The sequence below is a fragment of the Monodon monoceros genome, unplaced genomic scaffold (genome assembly GCF_005190385.1).
Source record: "Monodon monoceros isolate NGI ecotype Baffin Bay Population unplaced genomic scaffold, NGI_Narwhal_1 Super_Scaffold_14, whole genome shotgun sequence".
NCBI classification, from domain to species: Eukaryota; Metazoa; Chordata; class Mammalia; order Artiodactyla; family Monodontidae; genus Monodon; species Monodon monoceros.
In genome coordinates this window covers 59,001,257-59,017,465 of record NW_021703770.1, presented here as the reverse complement: position 1 = coordinate 59,017,465, position 16,209 = coordinate 59,001,257, and the positions used below count along the sequence as shown (strand labels likewise).

The window sequence follows — 16,209 nt, the reverse complement described above, 5'->3', positions numbered from 1 at the left end:
TAGGAACACAGATATATTAAAGTGAACGGCTTCAGGAAAAAAAACCCAAAAAACACAGAGTCAATGTGCCTTTCCTTCTACTGCTCTAGTCAGCCTCCTTACTAGTTTCCCTGACTCTAATCTCTCTCCCTTGTTACCAAACACACAGGTGCTGACAGAGCTAGTTTTCTAAAACACAGATCCAACATGTCATGTCTTGAACATCATCTGTTGTTAACGATCATCTACAGAATCAAGTTCAAATTTCTACAAGTGGCAATCCAGGATTATTACAATCCACCCCCAGCCTACTCTTCCAGCCTCTACCCCACTACACTTTCCCACACCAGTCCCTCTGGCTATGCGGCAATCGTTCTATGCCCTCAAGTCTCCTTCAGGCCTCTGTGGTTTTGTTCATGCTGTTCCCTCTGCCCAAAATACAATATTTATTTACCCAGCATGATCTTGCAATGAGGAAATAAAGATAAGGAATAAGGCATGATCATTGCTCTCTGAGGAGCTCACAACCTGATGGGAAGCACTGATAAGTAAATACATATCAATAGAAGTGTGATGAGTACAGATGTATTAATGTGTACTAGGTTGGGTGGTGATATAAAAGAAGGGAGGGGCTTCCCTGGTGGCGCAGTGGTTGAGAGTCCGCCTGCTGATGCAGGGGACACGGGTTCGTGCCCTGGTCCGGGAAGATCCCACATGCCGCGGAGCGGCTGGGCCCGTGAGCCATGGCCGCTGAGCCTGCGTGTCCGGAGCCTGTGCTCCGCAATGCGAGAGGCCACAGCGGTGAGAGACCCGCGTACCGCACAAAAAAAAAAGAAGGGAGGACTTAATTGTGTTATGGATATGAGACTCTCAGTCCACATGCAGAAATAAAACATGCACAAAACACATGCAGAAAGGAGGTCCAATCTATGACTTAAGCACCTCCCAAATTAAATATGTAGAAATAATATGTGGCCATGGGATGGCTATATTCAAGAGCCCAATCTAAAAGCGTTTGCAGTTTATTACAGGTAATGCTTAGGACAGATTGTAATCACAAACTCAAATATAACTGGTTTACTTTAAGAAGTCTTTGTTACCAAATAAACACAAAATCTGTGGGAACCAAACTAGAAGTGGAGGATAGCAAAGAGATGCCAAGCATTGTGACTTACACACAGAGACTGAAGCAATTCCTTCCAACAGATTACAAAGCGTACTAAAATACAAACTCATATAATTCTTGTAGTTCAACGTGACACTGAGAAGTAAAGCTACCACCGTAAATTTGAGTACGCCATTCTTGCGGCTACATTCACTCTGATGTTAATTACTTAAAATATTTTTTTAAATTCTCGTTACAGGGGCTTCCTTGGTGGCACAGTGGTTAAGAATCCGCCTGCCGATGCAGGGGACACGGGTTCGAGACCTGGTCCGGGAAGATCCCACATGCCGCAGGGCAACTAAGCCCGTGCACCACAACCACTGAGCCTGTGCTCTAGAGCCCGCGGTCCACAACTACTGAAGCCCACGTGCCTAGAGCCCATGCTCTGCAACAAAAGAAGCCACTGCAGTGAGAAGCCCGCGCACTTCAGTGAAGAGTAGCCCCTGCTTGCCGCAACTAGAGAAAGCCTGCGCGCAGGAACGAAGACCCAACGCAGCCAAAACTAAATAAAATAAAATAAAAATAAATAAATTTTAAAAATTCTCGTTATGAAAAGTATAATACAAAGAGTGCATATATACAAATTTATTTTTAAAAAAATCAACAAACATCCATGTACCCACGTCTCAGGATAAGAAACAGCACACGACTAGTATCTTGAAAAAGCCCTAAAATCTCCTTCCCCAGTTGCCTCCCACTCCCTTCCTATGAGTGACCATTATCTTGTTTTTTGTGCTAACATTCTTTGGTTTTTCTTTATAACTTTACCATCTATATCCTACCGCCTAAACAACACTTGGGTTTAGTTTTGGAAAACCTCACAGCAAGCACAGACCTAGCGGTTTAAAGAAATTCGAGCAATATCGCTGTTACTAGATGGAAGGTCAGGAGAAGGCAGACTCAACAGGGGCCTAGCCTGGTTCAGGTTCTTTGAGGATTTGCAAGAGCGTCTACTGCAGAAGTCAGAGGGCAGCTGAGTGAGCCCTGAGAGACAGAGGTCTCACCACCTCTAGGCCAAGGTCACAGCCACAGTGCCGACCAAGAACCGGACATCTGGCAGGACTGTGGTCAGGTGTAGGCTGCTCTCTATCCTCCGTATTTTTTTTTTATTGTGCCAAAATGCACATAACATAAAATTTACCATTTTAACCATTTTAAAGTGGACAGTACGAATTATTAGAGAAATGCAAATCAAAACTACAATGAGATACCACCTCACACTGGTCAGAATGGGCATCATCAAGAAATCTACAAACAGTAGATGCTGGAGAGGGTGTGGAGAAAAGGGAACCCTCTTGCACTGTTGGTGGGAATATAAATTGATACAGCCACTATGGAGAACAGTACGGAGATTCCTTAAAAAACTAAAAATAGAACTACCATACAACCCAGCAATCCCACTGCTGGGCATATACCCTGAGAAAACCATAATTCAAAAGGACACACGTACCCCAATGTTCATTGCAGCATTATTTACAACAGCCGGGACATGGAAGCAACCTAAGTGTCCAACGACAAACGAATGGATAAAGAAGATGTGGTACATATATACAATGGAATATTACTCAGCCATAAAAGGAACAAAATTGGCTCATTTGTAGAGATGTGGATGGACCTAGAGTCTGTCATACAGAGTGAAGTAAACCAGAAGAACAAAAATATCGTATAGTAACACATATATGTGGAATCTAGAAAAATGGTACAGGTGAATCTATTTGCAGGGCAAGAATAGAGACATAGACGTAGAGAATGGACATGTGGATGCAGGGGTGGAAGGGGAGGGTGGGACGAATTGGGAGATTAGGATTGACGTATATACACTACCATGCATAAAACTGATAGCTAGCGGGAACATGCTATAAACCACAGGAAGCTCAGCTCGGTGCTCTGTGACGACCTAGATGGGTGCGATGGGGGGGGGCAGTGGGAGGGAGGTCCAAGAGGGAGGGGCTATAGGTATACATACAGCTGATTCACTTCATCGTACAGCAGAAACTAACACAATATTGTAAAGCAATTATACTCCCCCCCCCAAAAAAGGAAACCAACCAAGTAAATAAAGTGGACAGTGCAGTGGCATTAACATTCAACTACTGTGCAACTATCACCACCATCCATCTCCAGAACTTCATTTTCCCCAACTGAAACTCTGTACTCCCAACCCCTAGCAACCACCATTCTACTTTGTCTTTATGAAGACAGGTACCTCCTGTAAGTGGAATTGTACAGTATTTGTCTTTTTCTGACTGGCTTATCTCACTTAGCAAAATGTCCTCAACTGGAGCAAGTATCAGAATTTCCTTCCTTTTTAAGATTGAATCATATCCCATTATATGTATATACCACATTCTATTTATCAGTTCATCTGTTGATGGACACGTGTTGCTTCCACATTCTGGTTATTATGAATAATGCTGTATGGGTGTACAAATAACCCTTTGGGTCCCTGCTTTTAATTCTTTTGGGTATATACCCAGAAGGGGAATTGCTGGCTCATATAGTAATCCTATGTTTAAATTTTTGAGGAACTGCTACACTGTTTTGCACAGCAGCTGCATCATTCATCTTTACATTCTCTTCAACGGTGCACAAGGGTTCCAATTTCTCCACATCCTTGCCAACACTTATTTTCTGTGTTTTTGACAGTAGCCATCCTTATGAGTAGGAAGTAGTAGTACCTTACTGCAGTTTTTTTCTTTTCCCGGTACGCGGGCCTCTCACTGCTGTGGCCTCTCCCGTTGCGGAGCACAGGCTCCAGACGTACAGGCTCGGCGGCCACGGCCCACGGGCCCAGCCGCTCCGTGGCACGTGGGATCTTCCCGGACCGGGGCACGAACCCGTGTCCCCTGCATCGGCTGGCGGACTCTCAACCACTGCGCCACCTGGGAAGCCCCTTACTGCAGTTTTTACTTTCATTTCCCTAACATAAGTGATGCTGAATATCTATTCATGTGCTTATTGGCCCTTTGAATACCTTCTTTGAAGAAAAGTCTACTTAAGTCCTTGGCCCACTGAAATGGGCTGTTTGGTTTTTTGTGGTTTGTATCCTCTGATTTTAAACTCACCATGTTCTACCTCCACCTCGCAGGAGAATATATTGGCGGAAGTGAATTAAGTGTCCTCAGACGATTAGGAAACAGGACATGGGGAGGAAGGTAGGAACTTCATTAATACATGATTAAGGGGAAAAAAAAATACAGAAAAGGATCTGGGCCAGGTTCACCTGGCATAAGGTCTTCAGGTTAAAAAGACTGTACACTTCCAGTAATGATCACAACAGTCAAGGTGTCTAGCTCTTGAATCATATCGCTCCACTCCGCATTATACGTGATGTATCCTGGGATCACCCTTCATCCTCCCCGTGGACATGGCCTCTGCCCTGTTTCTATATCAGAGCTCCTGTGTCCTATCTTGTTCTTCCTCTCACTTTGAGGGGGCATATTTTCAAGGAGGTTTTTGAGAAAGGGGACACAGAGACTTTGCATGTCTGAATCTATCTTTATTTGGTTCATTCATTATTGATGGATAGTTTGAGTTGGTAGAGAATTCTAGTTGGTGACTCTTTTCCTTCAGAATTCTGAAGGAAATTAGAATTTCCTTTGTTGAAACTTTGTTTCAGTGTCACCTTCCTGCTCTGCTTTTCGAAAACCCAAAGCCATTATGATTTCTGAGCCTTTACATGTGATCTCTAGAAGCTTGTAGTTCTTCTTCTTGTCCTCAATGTTGTGAAGTTTCACAATGATATGCTTTAGTGGGGAGCGATTTTCACCCATTTCATCATGCACCCTGGGTTTTTTCAATATGGAAACTCCCTTCCTTCTTCTCTGTACTGTACTCTAGTTTTCGAGACTCATATAATATTTGGATGTTGGACCTCTTTTGTTTTCCTACTTTTATTTTCCATCTCTTTGTCTTTTTGTTCTGCTTTTTGGCAATGTTCCTCAACTTTATTTTCTAATCCTCTTATTAGCAAACAAAAGCATATTTCTGGGAAATAGCATCATCATATTTGTACGCCATATGGCAATAAAGAAAAGGGAACACCTTCGAGCAAGAGTTTTAGGCCAAGTATAAAAGGAAAACAGGGCGAAATGCTAACAAGAGCAGCTGTAGCTGTAAGACCAGGTGAAGTTATTATTAGTGCAGTGTGTGGCAAGGGCTATTGTATTTCTTTGGGTCTACTGAATAGTCAGCTTTACCCAATTGTTCTCTGCTCACGGGACTTGTTATAAAATTTCTCCCCCTGGGAATTCCCCGGCAGTCCAGTGGTTAGGACTCAGCGCTTTCACTGTCAGAGGCCCGGATTCAATCCCTGGTCAGGAAACTAAGATCCCACCAGCCATGTGCCCAAAAAAATTTCTTCCCCAAAGACCCCACATTCCAACATAAGAACAGAAATTTCTATCAGTAGTAACATCTTGGAATGTTTTTGTCTTTCAAAGAATTTGTTCATTTCATATAAATTATTGAATTTATTGCCATAAAGCTGTGCATAATATTTCTTTATTATCCTTTTAATGATTGTAAAATCTGCAGTAATGTTACCCCTCATCCCTGAGAGTAGAAATTTGTGTCTTTTCTCTTTTTGTCCTGACCTCTACTCTGGCCAGGGGTTTATCAATTTTATTGATCTTCAAAAACCAGGTTTTGGTTTCACTGATTTCCTTTTTTCTTTTTGTTTACCATTTCACTGAGTTCTCCTCTCATCTTTGTTATTTCATTTATTCTACTTTGGGCCTATTTGCTTTCCTTCTTTTAATCTTTGGAGGTGAAAGCTGAGGCCATTGATCTGAGACCTTTTTTTTCTAATATAGTCACTTAGTGCTATAAATTTCCCTATAATTACTGCTTTAACTATGCTGACAAATTTTAATGAGTTGTATTCTTGTTTTCATTCAATTCAAAATAGGATCTAATTTCCCTTGTGATCTCTTCTTTGACCCATCCATTATTTAAAAGTGTGCTTTTTAGCTTCCAAATATAGGAAATTTTCAATATGTTTTTCCTTTATTAATTTTGAATTTAATCCTATTGTAGTAGAGAACATAGTTTGTGATTTGAATCCCTTTAAATTTATTGAGGCTTGTGTTATGGCCCAGAATATGGTTTGTAGAGGTGAATGTTCCATGTGTACTTGCAAATAATGTGTATAGTGTTCAGTGCAGTGTTCTGTAAATGTCAGTTGGGTCAAGTTGGTTGATAGTATTTAAGTTTTCTATACCCTTACTGATTTTCTGTCTACTTGTTCTCTCAGTTATTGAGCAAGGGGTGTTGAAGTCTCTGACTACAATTGTAGATTTGTCTATTTCTCCTTGCAGTTCTATCAGTTTTCGCTTCATAAATTTTGAAGCTCTGCTCATAAGTGCATAAGCATTTAGGATTGTGTCCTCTTGATGAACTGGTCTCCTTATTAACATGAAATGATCTTTTTTTTTTTTTTAGTTGGAAAACCCATTTTATTTAACATCTTTATTGGAGTATAATTGCTTTACAATGGTGTGTTAGTTTCTGCTGTATAACAAAGTGAATCAGCTATACATATGTCCCCGTATCTCCTCCCTCTTGCGTCTCCCTCCCACCCTCCCTATCCCACCCTCTAGGTGGTCACAAAGCACCGAGCTGATCTCCCTGTGCTATGCAGCTGCTTCCCACTAGCTGTCTATTTTACATGAAATGATCACCTTTATCTTTGGTAATGATCTTTGTTCTAAATTCTACTCATCTCATATTAATATAGCCATTTCAGCTTTCTTTTGATCTTCTTTGAATATCTTTGCAGAGAACAGACGGCCATGTATATAGAACAATCATCTCTATAAAATATCTGACAAAAGTCATAACATCAATACATTAACAAGTTCTGTGTGGTTGAAAAGATGACATTTAGAGCAGGGCAGTCCCAGGCTGGCAGTATCAGCACCACTTGGGAACTCGATAGAAAGCAAATTCTCCGGCTCCACTCCAGACCTACTGAATCATGATTTCTGGAATAGGACCCAGAAATCCGTGTTCTAACAAGTGTACCTGGGAATTTCAAGGCTTGCCAAAGTTTGAGAGTCATTGCCTAGAGTCCGCTCTCACTTCTGATTCTAGGAATAAGTATCTGGATGAAAATACTTATTGGTGGTAGGGAGGTGAACCCAAAAAACATTTCTCAAGCTAGAAGGGTATTTCTGCAACCTTACATTTATATAATGTTGCCCCAACCAAAGGCCTGTTTTTGAATTAGTTATATAATAATACTCCTGATTAAAGTGTAATAACAGAATAAATAACTACAGAAAGAACTAACATTTGTTTTAAATAGGATCATATTTCAGGAATATGGGGAAACATTCATTGCTTTAAGTTTTCAGCTATGATTTTTTTTTTTTTTTTTTTTTTTTTTGCGGTACGCGGGCCTCTCACTGTTGTGGCCTCTCCCGTTGTGGAGCACAGTCTCCGGACGCGCAGGCTCAGCGGCCATGGCTCACGGGCCCAGCCGTTCCGCGGCATGTGGGACCTTCCCGGACCGGGGCACGAACCCGTGTCCCCTGCATCGGCACACGGACTCTCAACCACTGCGCCACCAGGGAAGCCCTCAGCTATGATTTTTAAAGGTAGGAAATGCTGTTTGTGGTAACATCATAATGAATTTTCACTGCATGTGACTACCGAGTCTTGGGGATGAATCAAAGTGCAGGATGACTCAAGAATTCCCTCCTCGACACAAGAGGGAAGAGATATGGGAACATATCTATATGTATACCTGATTCACTTTGTTATAAAGCAGAAACTAACACACCATTGTAAAGCAGTTATACTCCAATAAAGATGTAAAAAAAAAAAAAAATTCCCTCCTCTTCAAACAACTCTACAGGGCAGAACTTTTGTTTTCCTTAAGGTCTAGTACAGAAGGTAGGTCATTTTCTCAGTGAAGTTTCCTTACTCTGCAGTTGGTCTTTGTATATATAGTCTTTTGAGTGCTATCCCACACAGGTGGGATTGTTCTTCCTTTTATATAAATGTACTTTTTTACCCGGAGAACTGCTTTTTGCTGCTGCTGCTAGTCTATACCATGTATAAAGCTCCTCTCAGGTGTAGGGCTGCACTCGGTTCTTTATACACATGATCTCATCTAATGCCCACTATCACTCTGCCAGGCAGGTACTACATTCCTCATTACTGACAGGTAGAGCGGCTGAGCTGTGCTCGTACTGCCGGGGAATCTAGGTGAGGTGGCAGATTTCTCCCTGAATCCAAATCCAAGAGAATTCCCACTGGGGCCACCACAGCTACTAGTTATAACTTCAAAACATAAAGAACAAAGGAAAAAGACTCATGATCTAAAAGAACCTCTTTTTTTTTTTGAGTTCAAAAATGTAATACACATTTGAATGGTAAACAAGTTGGTTTATTTCAGCATACATGACATATTTCTAGGTATGAAAGGAATCCAAAGGAAAGAGAAGAAAGTCCTTGCCTTGGCACTTTGTAAACTTACCACATGCAAACACACACCCTCACGCAAACACCCTAAGCCAAAAAAGTTCTTTTACGAAACAGTAGCAGAAGTCATTTCAGCATATAACCTTTCATTTAATATGATCTAGACTACGTATTTGCATGAAATGTACTCAGTTTTATTTTTAACAGAAGTCTTTTATTTAGGTTACAAGCTATATATACTACTTAATTTTTTCATAGAAAGATCAAGACTCGTTAACTGCGGTATAGAAATTTTATCATATAGCAATAATTGAGGACTGCAATATTTTTATGTATAGTTAATTGATTTGAACCACTCACTAAATAAAACTTAAGAACTTCATTTTCAGGATCACACGAAGAATTGGGTTCAGATTAAATGGTGCTATTTAGCCAACTGGGAGGGCTTAATTGGTGGTTTTCTCGACAAAGAATGGTAAACAGAGCTCCCATACCTTTTCTAATTTCCTTGTATCAGGACCAAAAATAATATTTAATATTTGCTTTGTACCTTACACAAGAAACTTTTTAAAAAGCCCCATGCACAGAGTGGTCAGTGGTCAGCGGTCAGCAGAAGAATTTAAAAGCCTAAAACAAGAAACAACTTCGGAGGATAGAGTGGTTGGTCTTCCCTTTTTGGCATCTATTCCTAGTAGCATAAAAATGGAGTTACAGCAAAAGTGTTTCAACATGCTGATAAAAGATTAAAAAGAATCACTTGGCTTGAAGGAATTTTAACAACATAACATTAAGAGGAGAGGAGGTTGTAAAATAAAACCAAGAAGCATGTCCACAAGAACTTGAAGAAATCAGGAAAAAAAAAAAAAAAAAAAAAAAAAACCAAACCAACCCTCACAACTTGTCTAGACAATCGTGAACAATCATTGACTTGGTTTGTTATAATTTCAAATTCACTTCTCTTAAAATATGATTTATATGTGACCATTTACACAGCTCTTATCTATAATTTCAAAGGTGATCAGTTCAAACTTCAATGAATTTTCTTGATACTGAATTTTTAAACCTTTGAAATCTTATATTTCAGTAATTTACTATTAACTTAACATTTAAGCCAAGCTGCATGATCTAGAGAAAATGCAATCTCTTCTGATGATTAAATTTCAGTAATTGAACATAAAAACGTTTGGAACAAGAAGGACTGTATAAATGAACTGTCAGCATATATTACAACATTACAGGGTTGCTTAGGTAAGAAAATGCTCCTTGAAGAAGTTGGCACAATAAGCAGCCACTTGGAAAAACAGAGGAAGTGAGCTATCACTGCAATAGCGAGGAGGAATTCCATTAAGGCTCCAGGCCAGGTATGTGACGGAGGTGTGATTGATATGCGGGACTCAGAGATTCACTGTGTGGGACATTCTGAGGCCATGCCTACATGCATCGAACGTAACGCTGTATTTGGTATCAGAGTCTGACTGAAGTGGCGTTTACAGAGTCACTGCTCTTGCTCTTTACTTTTAAATGCTAAGGGTTTTGTTTCAGCCATGCCGTCAGCAAGGGAGCAGTTTTTGCGAGGAAAAGAAAAATACAGTCATGCCCAGAGTTAGTCTCATATTAAGATGCGATTAGTGTTCACTTTTAGTGTCAACGACAATTTAAAAGTCTACATTTCATACAAAGTCAGGGATGACAATGACCATGAGCTCATCAAGTCCCCATGTTCCTATCAGTAGGTCCCTTTGGATATTGCTAATAAATGGTAAGATTTTAGAAGCCAGCATAATGACATGATAGAAAAACAAATTTAAAAAATTTGATATTTATGAGTACAGGAGTATGGAAGAAGTCATTGTTTTGAAGCTGCTTCTAGAATTGCTACAGAGCATTGGAATTTAGTTCAAGTTAACGTAACTTCCTTGAAATGTTAAAAGGCAAAGGTTAGTTCCAAATCTATATTTCTAGTGTAAGTGATCATACAATGGAATAGAGGTCAGCTGGATGGATTTGAATATTTTCGGTCTTTAAAACATTCTTTCTGGAATACAAGTGAAATCTAGCACAGTAGAACCTTGTTAATGTATGACTTTTTATTACATGAATTCTGATATAGGGACGGCTAAATACTGTTTTACCAAACCCACCTATTACTTACAGTAAAAGGACGTATGATACCTTAGTTTTTAAGGTGGACGTTAGTCCCATTTACCAACACCCAAGTTATAGAGAAAAGGTTCTGCTTTTCTGTCTCCTGCTACGCACAGAAGAGGGAAGCAGCCTGGGACCCCTAGTTCTGCTACTAGCTCATTGTGTGACCCAGTTAAGGCAGTCAGCTCTCAATGGCAATTAAAAATGCAAAAACTACGCACGCTGGAGGTTAGTTTAAGGTTCCCTACAAAGTTTTCTCCAATAAAATAAGGTTTGACAACTGGCTCTGACAGAATTAGAAGACATAACCTTAAGGTATTTGCTTTTTCCATACCCTGTTAATTATTTAGTAATTTTACATCATAATTGTACTTCATCCTTCTTCCAAGACCAAATTCAGATGGACACGTCCTGAATCCCATGGGCAAAAGCAGCAGCATGGCAGCCAGCACTGCCAGAACAGTCCCTGTTATTTGAATTCATGACGCCATCCTCAACACCAGCAACTGGCATTACAGGCAGTTTCTAAAATGTTGCTCTGTTTTGCTTTTTAGAGAACTACATCCCTACACTTTTAAAATAATAATTTGTTCTAAAATGATTAATCAGTTTAATATGATATATAGCCATTGACTCTCTTCTCCGCACCATTCCGTGGACTTAGGAGACGATCTTCAGCCCTCGAGGAGTTTACAATCCAATGACCAGGTGGCTCCAGGAGAGAGGTGAAAAGTGCATGGAGGTTCAGGAAGGGAGGGCTCTGAACCAGCCTAGAGAATTAAGAAACATGTTTCTGGATAACGGTGACCTCTGCAATGGGATTTCAAGAACCAATATAACTATGAAAGGAAAAGCAAGAACAAAATGAAGAGTCAGGAAAGCCCGAGGAAAATTAGGTGGTCTGGCCAAAGCCGGAGTGTCTGTGGGATAGTTGGGAGGAGAGGCTGGTAAGGAAGTTTGGGGTATACCGTTTAGGATCTTTGATTCTTCCGATAAGGAGTCCAGACAGGGAGGAAAAAAACGGAGGCCAGGCCTCTCTCCACGGACAACTAAACTGAAACTGCATCAACTAAGTACATGACACACTGTCATTCCGTTTATTGACTGTGTGCTCTCAGTGAGAACAGGAATCTTGTGTGCTGGCTCCTGAATCTCCAGGGCCTGCCCCTAACAAATACCTAAATTTTTGTTGAATAAATAAGTAAACGAACAAATAACTAAATCTATTAATTAAAGGTAAATGTGAAGTTTAAAATTTTACTATTAGTATATCTCTTCGTGCAAATAAATTTCTATGTGATTTATTTCAAGTAAATGAGCACCTGAATAATTCAATGGCGTTTTCTTTCCTCCACATTACCTCCTTTCTAGGTTACTCAAAACATTATATAAATAGAGAAAAATTAACAAATTTTATGTGCAAGGAGTTGAAGTCGTAAGCTTGTACTAGAGACTGGTTTTGCATATTACTAACTATCTACTTGTATTAAAAGCAAAATAATTATTTTACCAAACATGACCTCTAATAACAGAAAATGCTCTCTCGGTTTCTCCTGAAAAATACCTATTCTCCATATCTGCTTTTAAAAGGTTGTTTTAAGCTAGAAATCCAAGAAAATCTCTTATAATGGTCACAGAAAACCGTATCTAATATTTCAGAATTTCCCTCTCTCATTGGCCATTGACTCTTGAAATTGGTAGCACTGACAAATGTAATATGCTCTTTCCCCCCAACCTGTGGCATCGTTCAAGCAAGGAAGTATTTTAATGGAGCCACAGCTTAAGAACTCTCTTGTCCATCAAGCTGACAATGCTATCCATACGGCAGTTAGGGAAATGATGCAAAGAACTTCCTTTGAAAGAATTCTCCAGAACTTACTTCTGGGAAGGACCTTGGGACTCAGTGCCTGCTATTAACTCTGGTGGGTGGTGGGAGTGGAGGTTGGTTGTATTGATAGAAGAGAGGAACCCTGGTGTTTCCTCCCCAAACTGAAAACCGCTGTCACTGGAAATTAATAAAGAGGTGACCAGACGACTTATGAATTTTCTGTAATAATAGAGGGGGCTCCCAAACATGGCAGTGATTATGGATGAAGAATGTACTTTTCTCTCCTTTCCCGTAAACACCCTGGAGTGCCCTTCTATTTGATAAAGAGGGTGACAGGGGATCTGATTTGTTTGTTTGTTTAATGTCCCACTCTTGCCTGTTCCTGCCGCACTCTGCAACATGAAAAAGAACACTTTTCTTGCCAACTGCACATGTAAAGCATCTTGGCACATCTTAAGAGCTTTAAATATATCTGTACAAGGCAATATTGTGGCATTATTATCAATGTTGAACAGTGGTTTAAATAATCCTAGACCAAATTAGCTTGATTCAGATTAACAACTGATACAGCAAGAGAAAACCAACATTTGGCATCTAAGAAAGGAGAGATTAAAGTTACTTAAAAACCAGAATATAAAATTTCATTAGGTACAACCTATATATAACATAAAAATGAATTCATGCTTTATAATGAATCATAACTTATATTAACTGTGATGAAATATTTGGGAGAATCAGTGATTCTGAAATGTAAATTTTCTTATCTAATTTGGGAAAAAAATCAGTTTACTATAAAGAAAAAACATTTTGTGTGATGCAAATATTTAATCCAGGCAAAAACAGTTTCAGTTTTGTGGCACAAAGTTCGTACTCAGTAAATGTTAAGCAATATATGGGTGAAAGAATGAAAATTTTACCACAAACACTTTTTGTCCTTTAAAAGAACAAAGGGGTGATGTAAGTGTACTCTTATACAGAGTATACATTTTTAAATTACCTTTATATACAAACATAATTTAAAATTCCAAATAAAAAGATGGGACTAAAGTCAGAAAACAACATATATATTTTTTATATTTTTACTGTGCTATTGACATCATGTTTGCATCCAGTTGTGAATGTTCAAAGGTTAAAAAAATACGTACAAGTTTCCTATTTAGTAGACGGAATTCATCATAAAATAGCTTTTGATTACAAAGAATCCAGCATTTATGTCTCTGCTAGTCCAAGGAAATAAAGTTGTAATAAAGGAAATAAAGCAGTAATAAATTCCTCCAAAGCAAAGGTAAATTGACCACTCAAGCCATATCTCTAAAAATCACCTTGAGGTTAAATTGGGAAGAAATATGAGGAAACGGGAAATTAAAGATCAGTCTTTTCAATTTGAGGTCTCCTCATTGACAATGAAAGATTCAGTTACTTAAACTGTTTTTCGCTTTTTCATTTATGAGTTGCTTTTAACAATATTTCATTCCTCAACAGAGGAAATAAGGAATGCTCTTAAAAGAGAAAAAAGCTATACCAGGCTATTAAAATCTTCGCTAAGAAAAATAAACAAATCAAGATTGATCTCTTGGGTTTCTCAGGAGTTCACCAATTCCAAATCTTCACATAAGTTTCAAAAGGGAAGAAAACAATAAAGCTTCGCTATAATACAATGCTTAGTAACTCACAGGGGTGGGGGTTGCAGGGGTTACTAACAGTGGCAATTTGTAAAATGCATTTGACTATAATTAAAGTAAGTACAAGTTGAAATGAAAATCCAAGTTTCTATCCCCCAGTACTGAGAAGTATGGGTCAATTTTTTCTACCAATTCTTCAGAGATTTTCTAGAATAGTTTTTAAGAAAAGATTGTGCTCTTAGCAATACTTTGGCAGAAGGGATTGTGGGATGGGGAGGGTGGGAGGGAGGCTCGGGGGTAGGGGGCGTGGGGATGTATGTGTGCACGTGGCTGATTCACTTTGTTGTACGACAGAGACTAACACAGTATTGTGAAGCAATTATACTCCAATAAAGATCTATTAAAAAATAAAAAATAAAAAAAGAACAGCAATGTAACTATTAAATATGTCTACAGAGCAAATGCAAGGGGGACCTCTTCTACATTTAAGCACACTGGCAAGTTGCTTCTTTTTCAGGAGGTCTTCAGTGTTAGTGACTGATAGACCAAATGAAAAAGATAAAAAATATGAATCACCTTGCTGAAAAAAGACTGGTTATTTCCCCTTGTTTTAAAATTCTCTCCCTGCTTCTTTTAAAATCCACCAAAAAGACACAGTTTGCTATAAAGGTCACACAAACGGAATGGATAAATAGTTCAGTACAACCGAAGGAGGTCTTAATCTAATGTACCGTTGTTGTCTGTCAGCTAATCTCTCCTGGTTTAACAATCTGAGTTTAACTGCTTCATGATGAATGAGACAGGGTGCAAATGACCTGAGTGTTTCAGCCCATAAAACAGGCTTAGGGAAATAAAACTTGCAAATTTGATCACCAGCCTTAGATTGGCCATCACTGGCAATACAGTTAGGGTTTCAACAGAGGCGAACAGTTTTAAAGAAATTATCTAAGTGTAATATTGGGTAATGAAACGCCAATAATTTACATTTAAAGTACCATTTACCCCAAAGCAACCTCCTATCGGCAAGATTTGCCATTAGGTAACTGAAGTTCGGCAGCTCTGAACTGAAAGGCAGTGAGCTGATGGTCGGAGGACCCAATGAGGCTGAGAGTTCTGTAGACTCAGTTTTCAGGAAGTTTCTCGGGAGCATTAACATGTAGCCGCAGCATTAAGCAAAAAAGACTCCAGTTGCTAACAGCAGTAGGTCTATTGTTCTAGAAGAAATACATTTCAGGAGGTTCATTATCAAAGAAAGAGGATGGGGGAATCTTTTTTGGCATTCTGCATATAAAATCTTCTCAAAAAGACATCTGCAGTTTAAAAAAATTCCACCTACTTTTACTACTACAACCCTTGTTAATTTTCTACAGTTCTCTGCTCTGACTTAAAAGTCATTTCCTTAAGAAAACAGATGACAGACAACTTGAGTGACTGATTATATTGTGCCATCACTTTGTTTTTCTCCGAGGCCTTGGTTTAAGAGGATGGATGTTAGTGTAAATGACAGAAAGGGGAGCTTTGCATAAGATTTCACTTCTGTTCAAAGACAAGCTAATGTAACCTCACTGCGGTGCAATCAACTTGACAAATGGACACCGTGCAACCCTCTGCCTCTCACTGAAACCCGAGAGCCTGATTTACACAATGTTCTCCCTGTAGATGGAAAAAGACTTCATGCTGCTAGGCTGTATAATGGGTTGATCTGATAATTCTCTGCATGTCATGAAATTTGATAATATGGAAGTGAAATGCATCTCAAAGAATGAAGCTAGTTAATGAACTTATAAAACTACACTTAAGTCTTTTAAAGCCAGAATAAACAGAAAAAGGGACTTAGCTCAAACCAAAGCGAGAAAATGTAGCAGTCCTCATGCCTAACTCCGCCGTCAATTAAGGATATATGGACAGATCCCAGCTCTACAGAGTACAGTTCTATTTAAACAATTCAATATAATCTGTAGACCTTGGTGCGTCTTATCTTTACCATCAGATTTTGCCAGCCCTCAGTTCTTTACCTCAAGAATTTTACATTACTTTATCCT

General features: G+C 39.2%; 1 protein-coding gene across 9 annotated transcripts in view; it reads right to left on the bottom strand.

Moving 5' to 3' along the window:
* Nucleotides 1-16,209, bottom strand: part of STAU2 (staufen double-stranded RNA binding protein 2) — a 308,045-nt gene that overhangs the window by 56,546 nt on the left and 235,290 nt on the right. Inside the window, exon 14 of one of the 9 annotated variants that reach the window (XM_029222759.1) lies at nt 10,769-11,487. The exons of the other annotated variants lie outside the window; for them this stretch is intronic. Within the exon in view, the coding sequence (XP_029078592.1) occupies nt 11,392-11,487 (96 nt within the window). The 3' untranslated portion in view covers nt 10,769-11,391. Of the gene's footprint in view, nt 1-10,768; nt 11,488-16,209 lie in introns of those variants that run through there. 9 annotated transcript variants of the gene reach the window in all.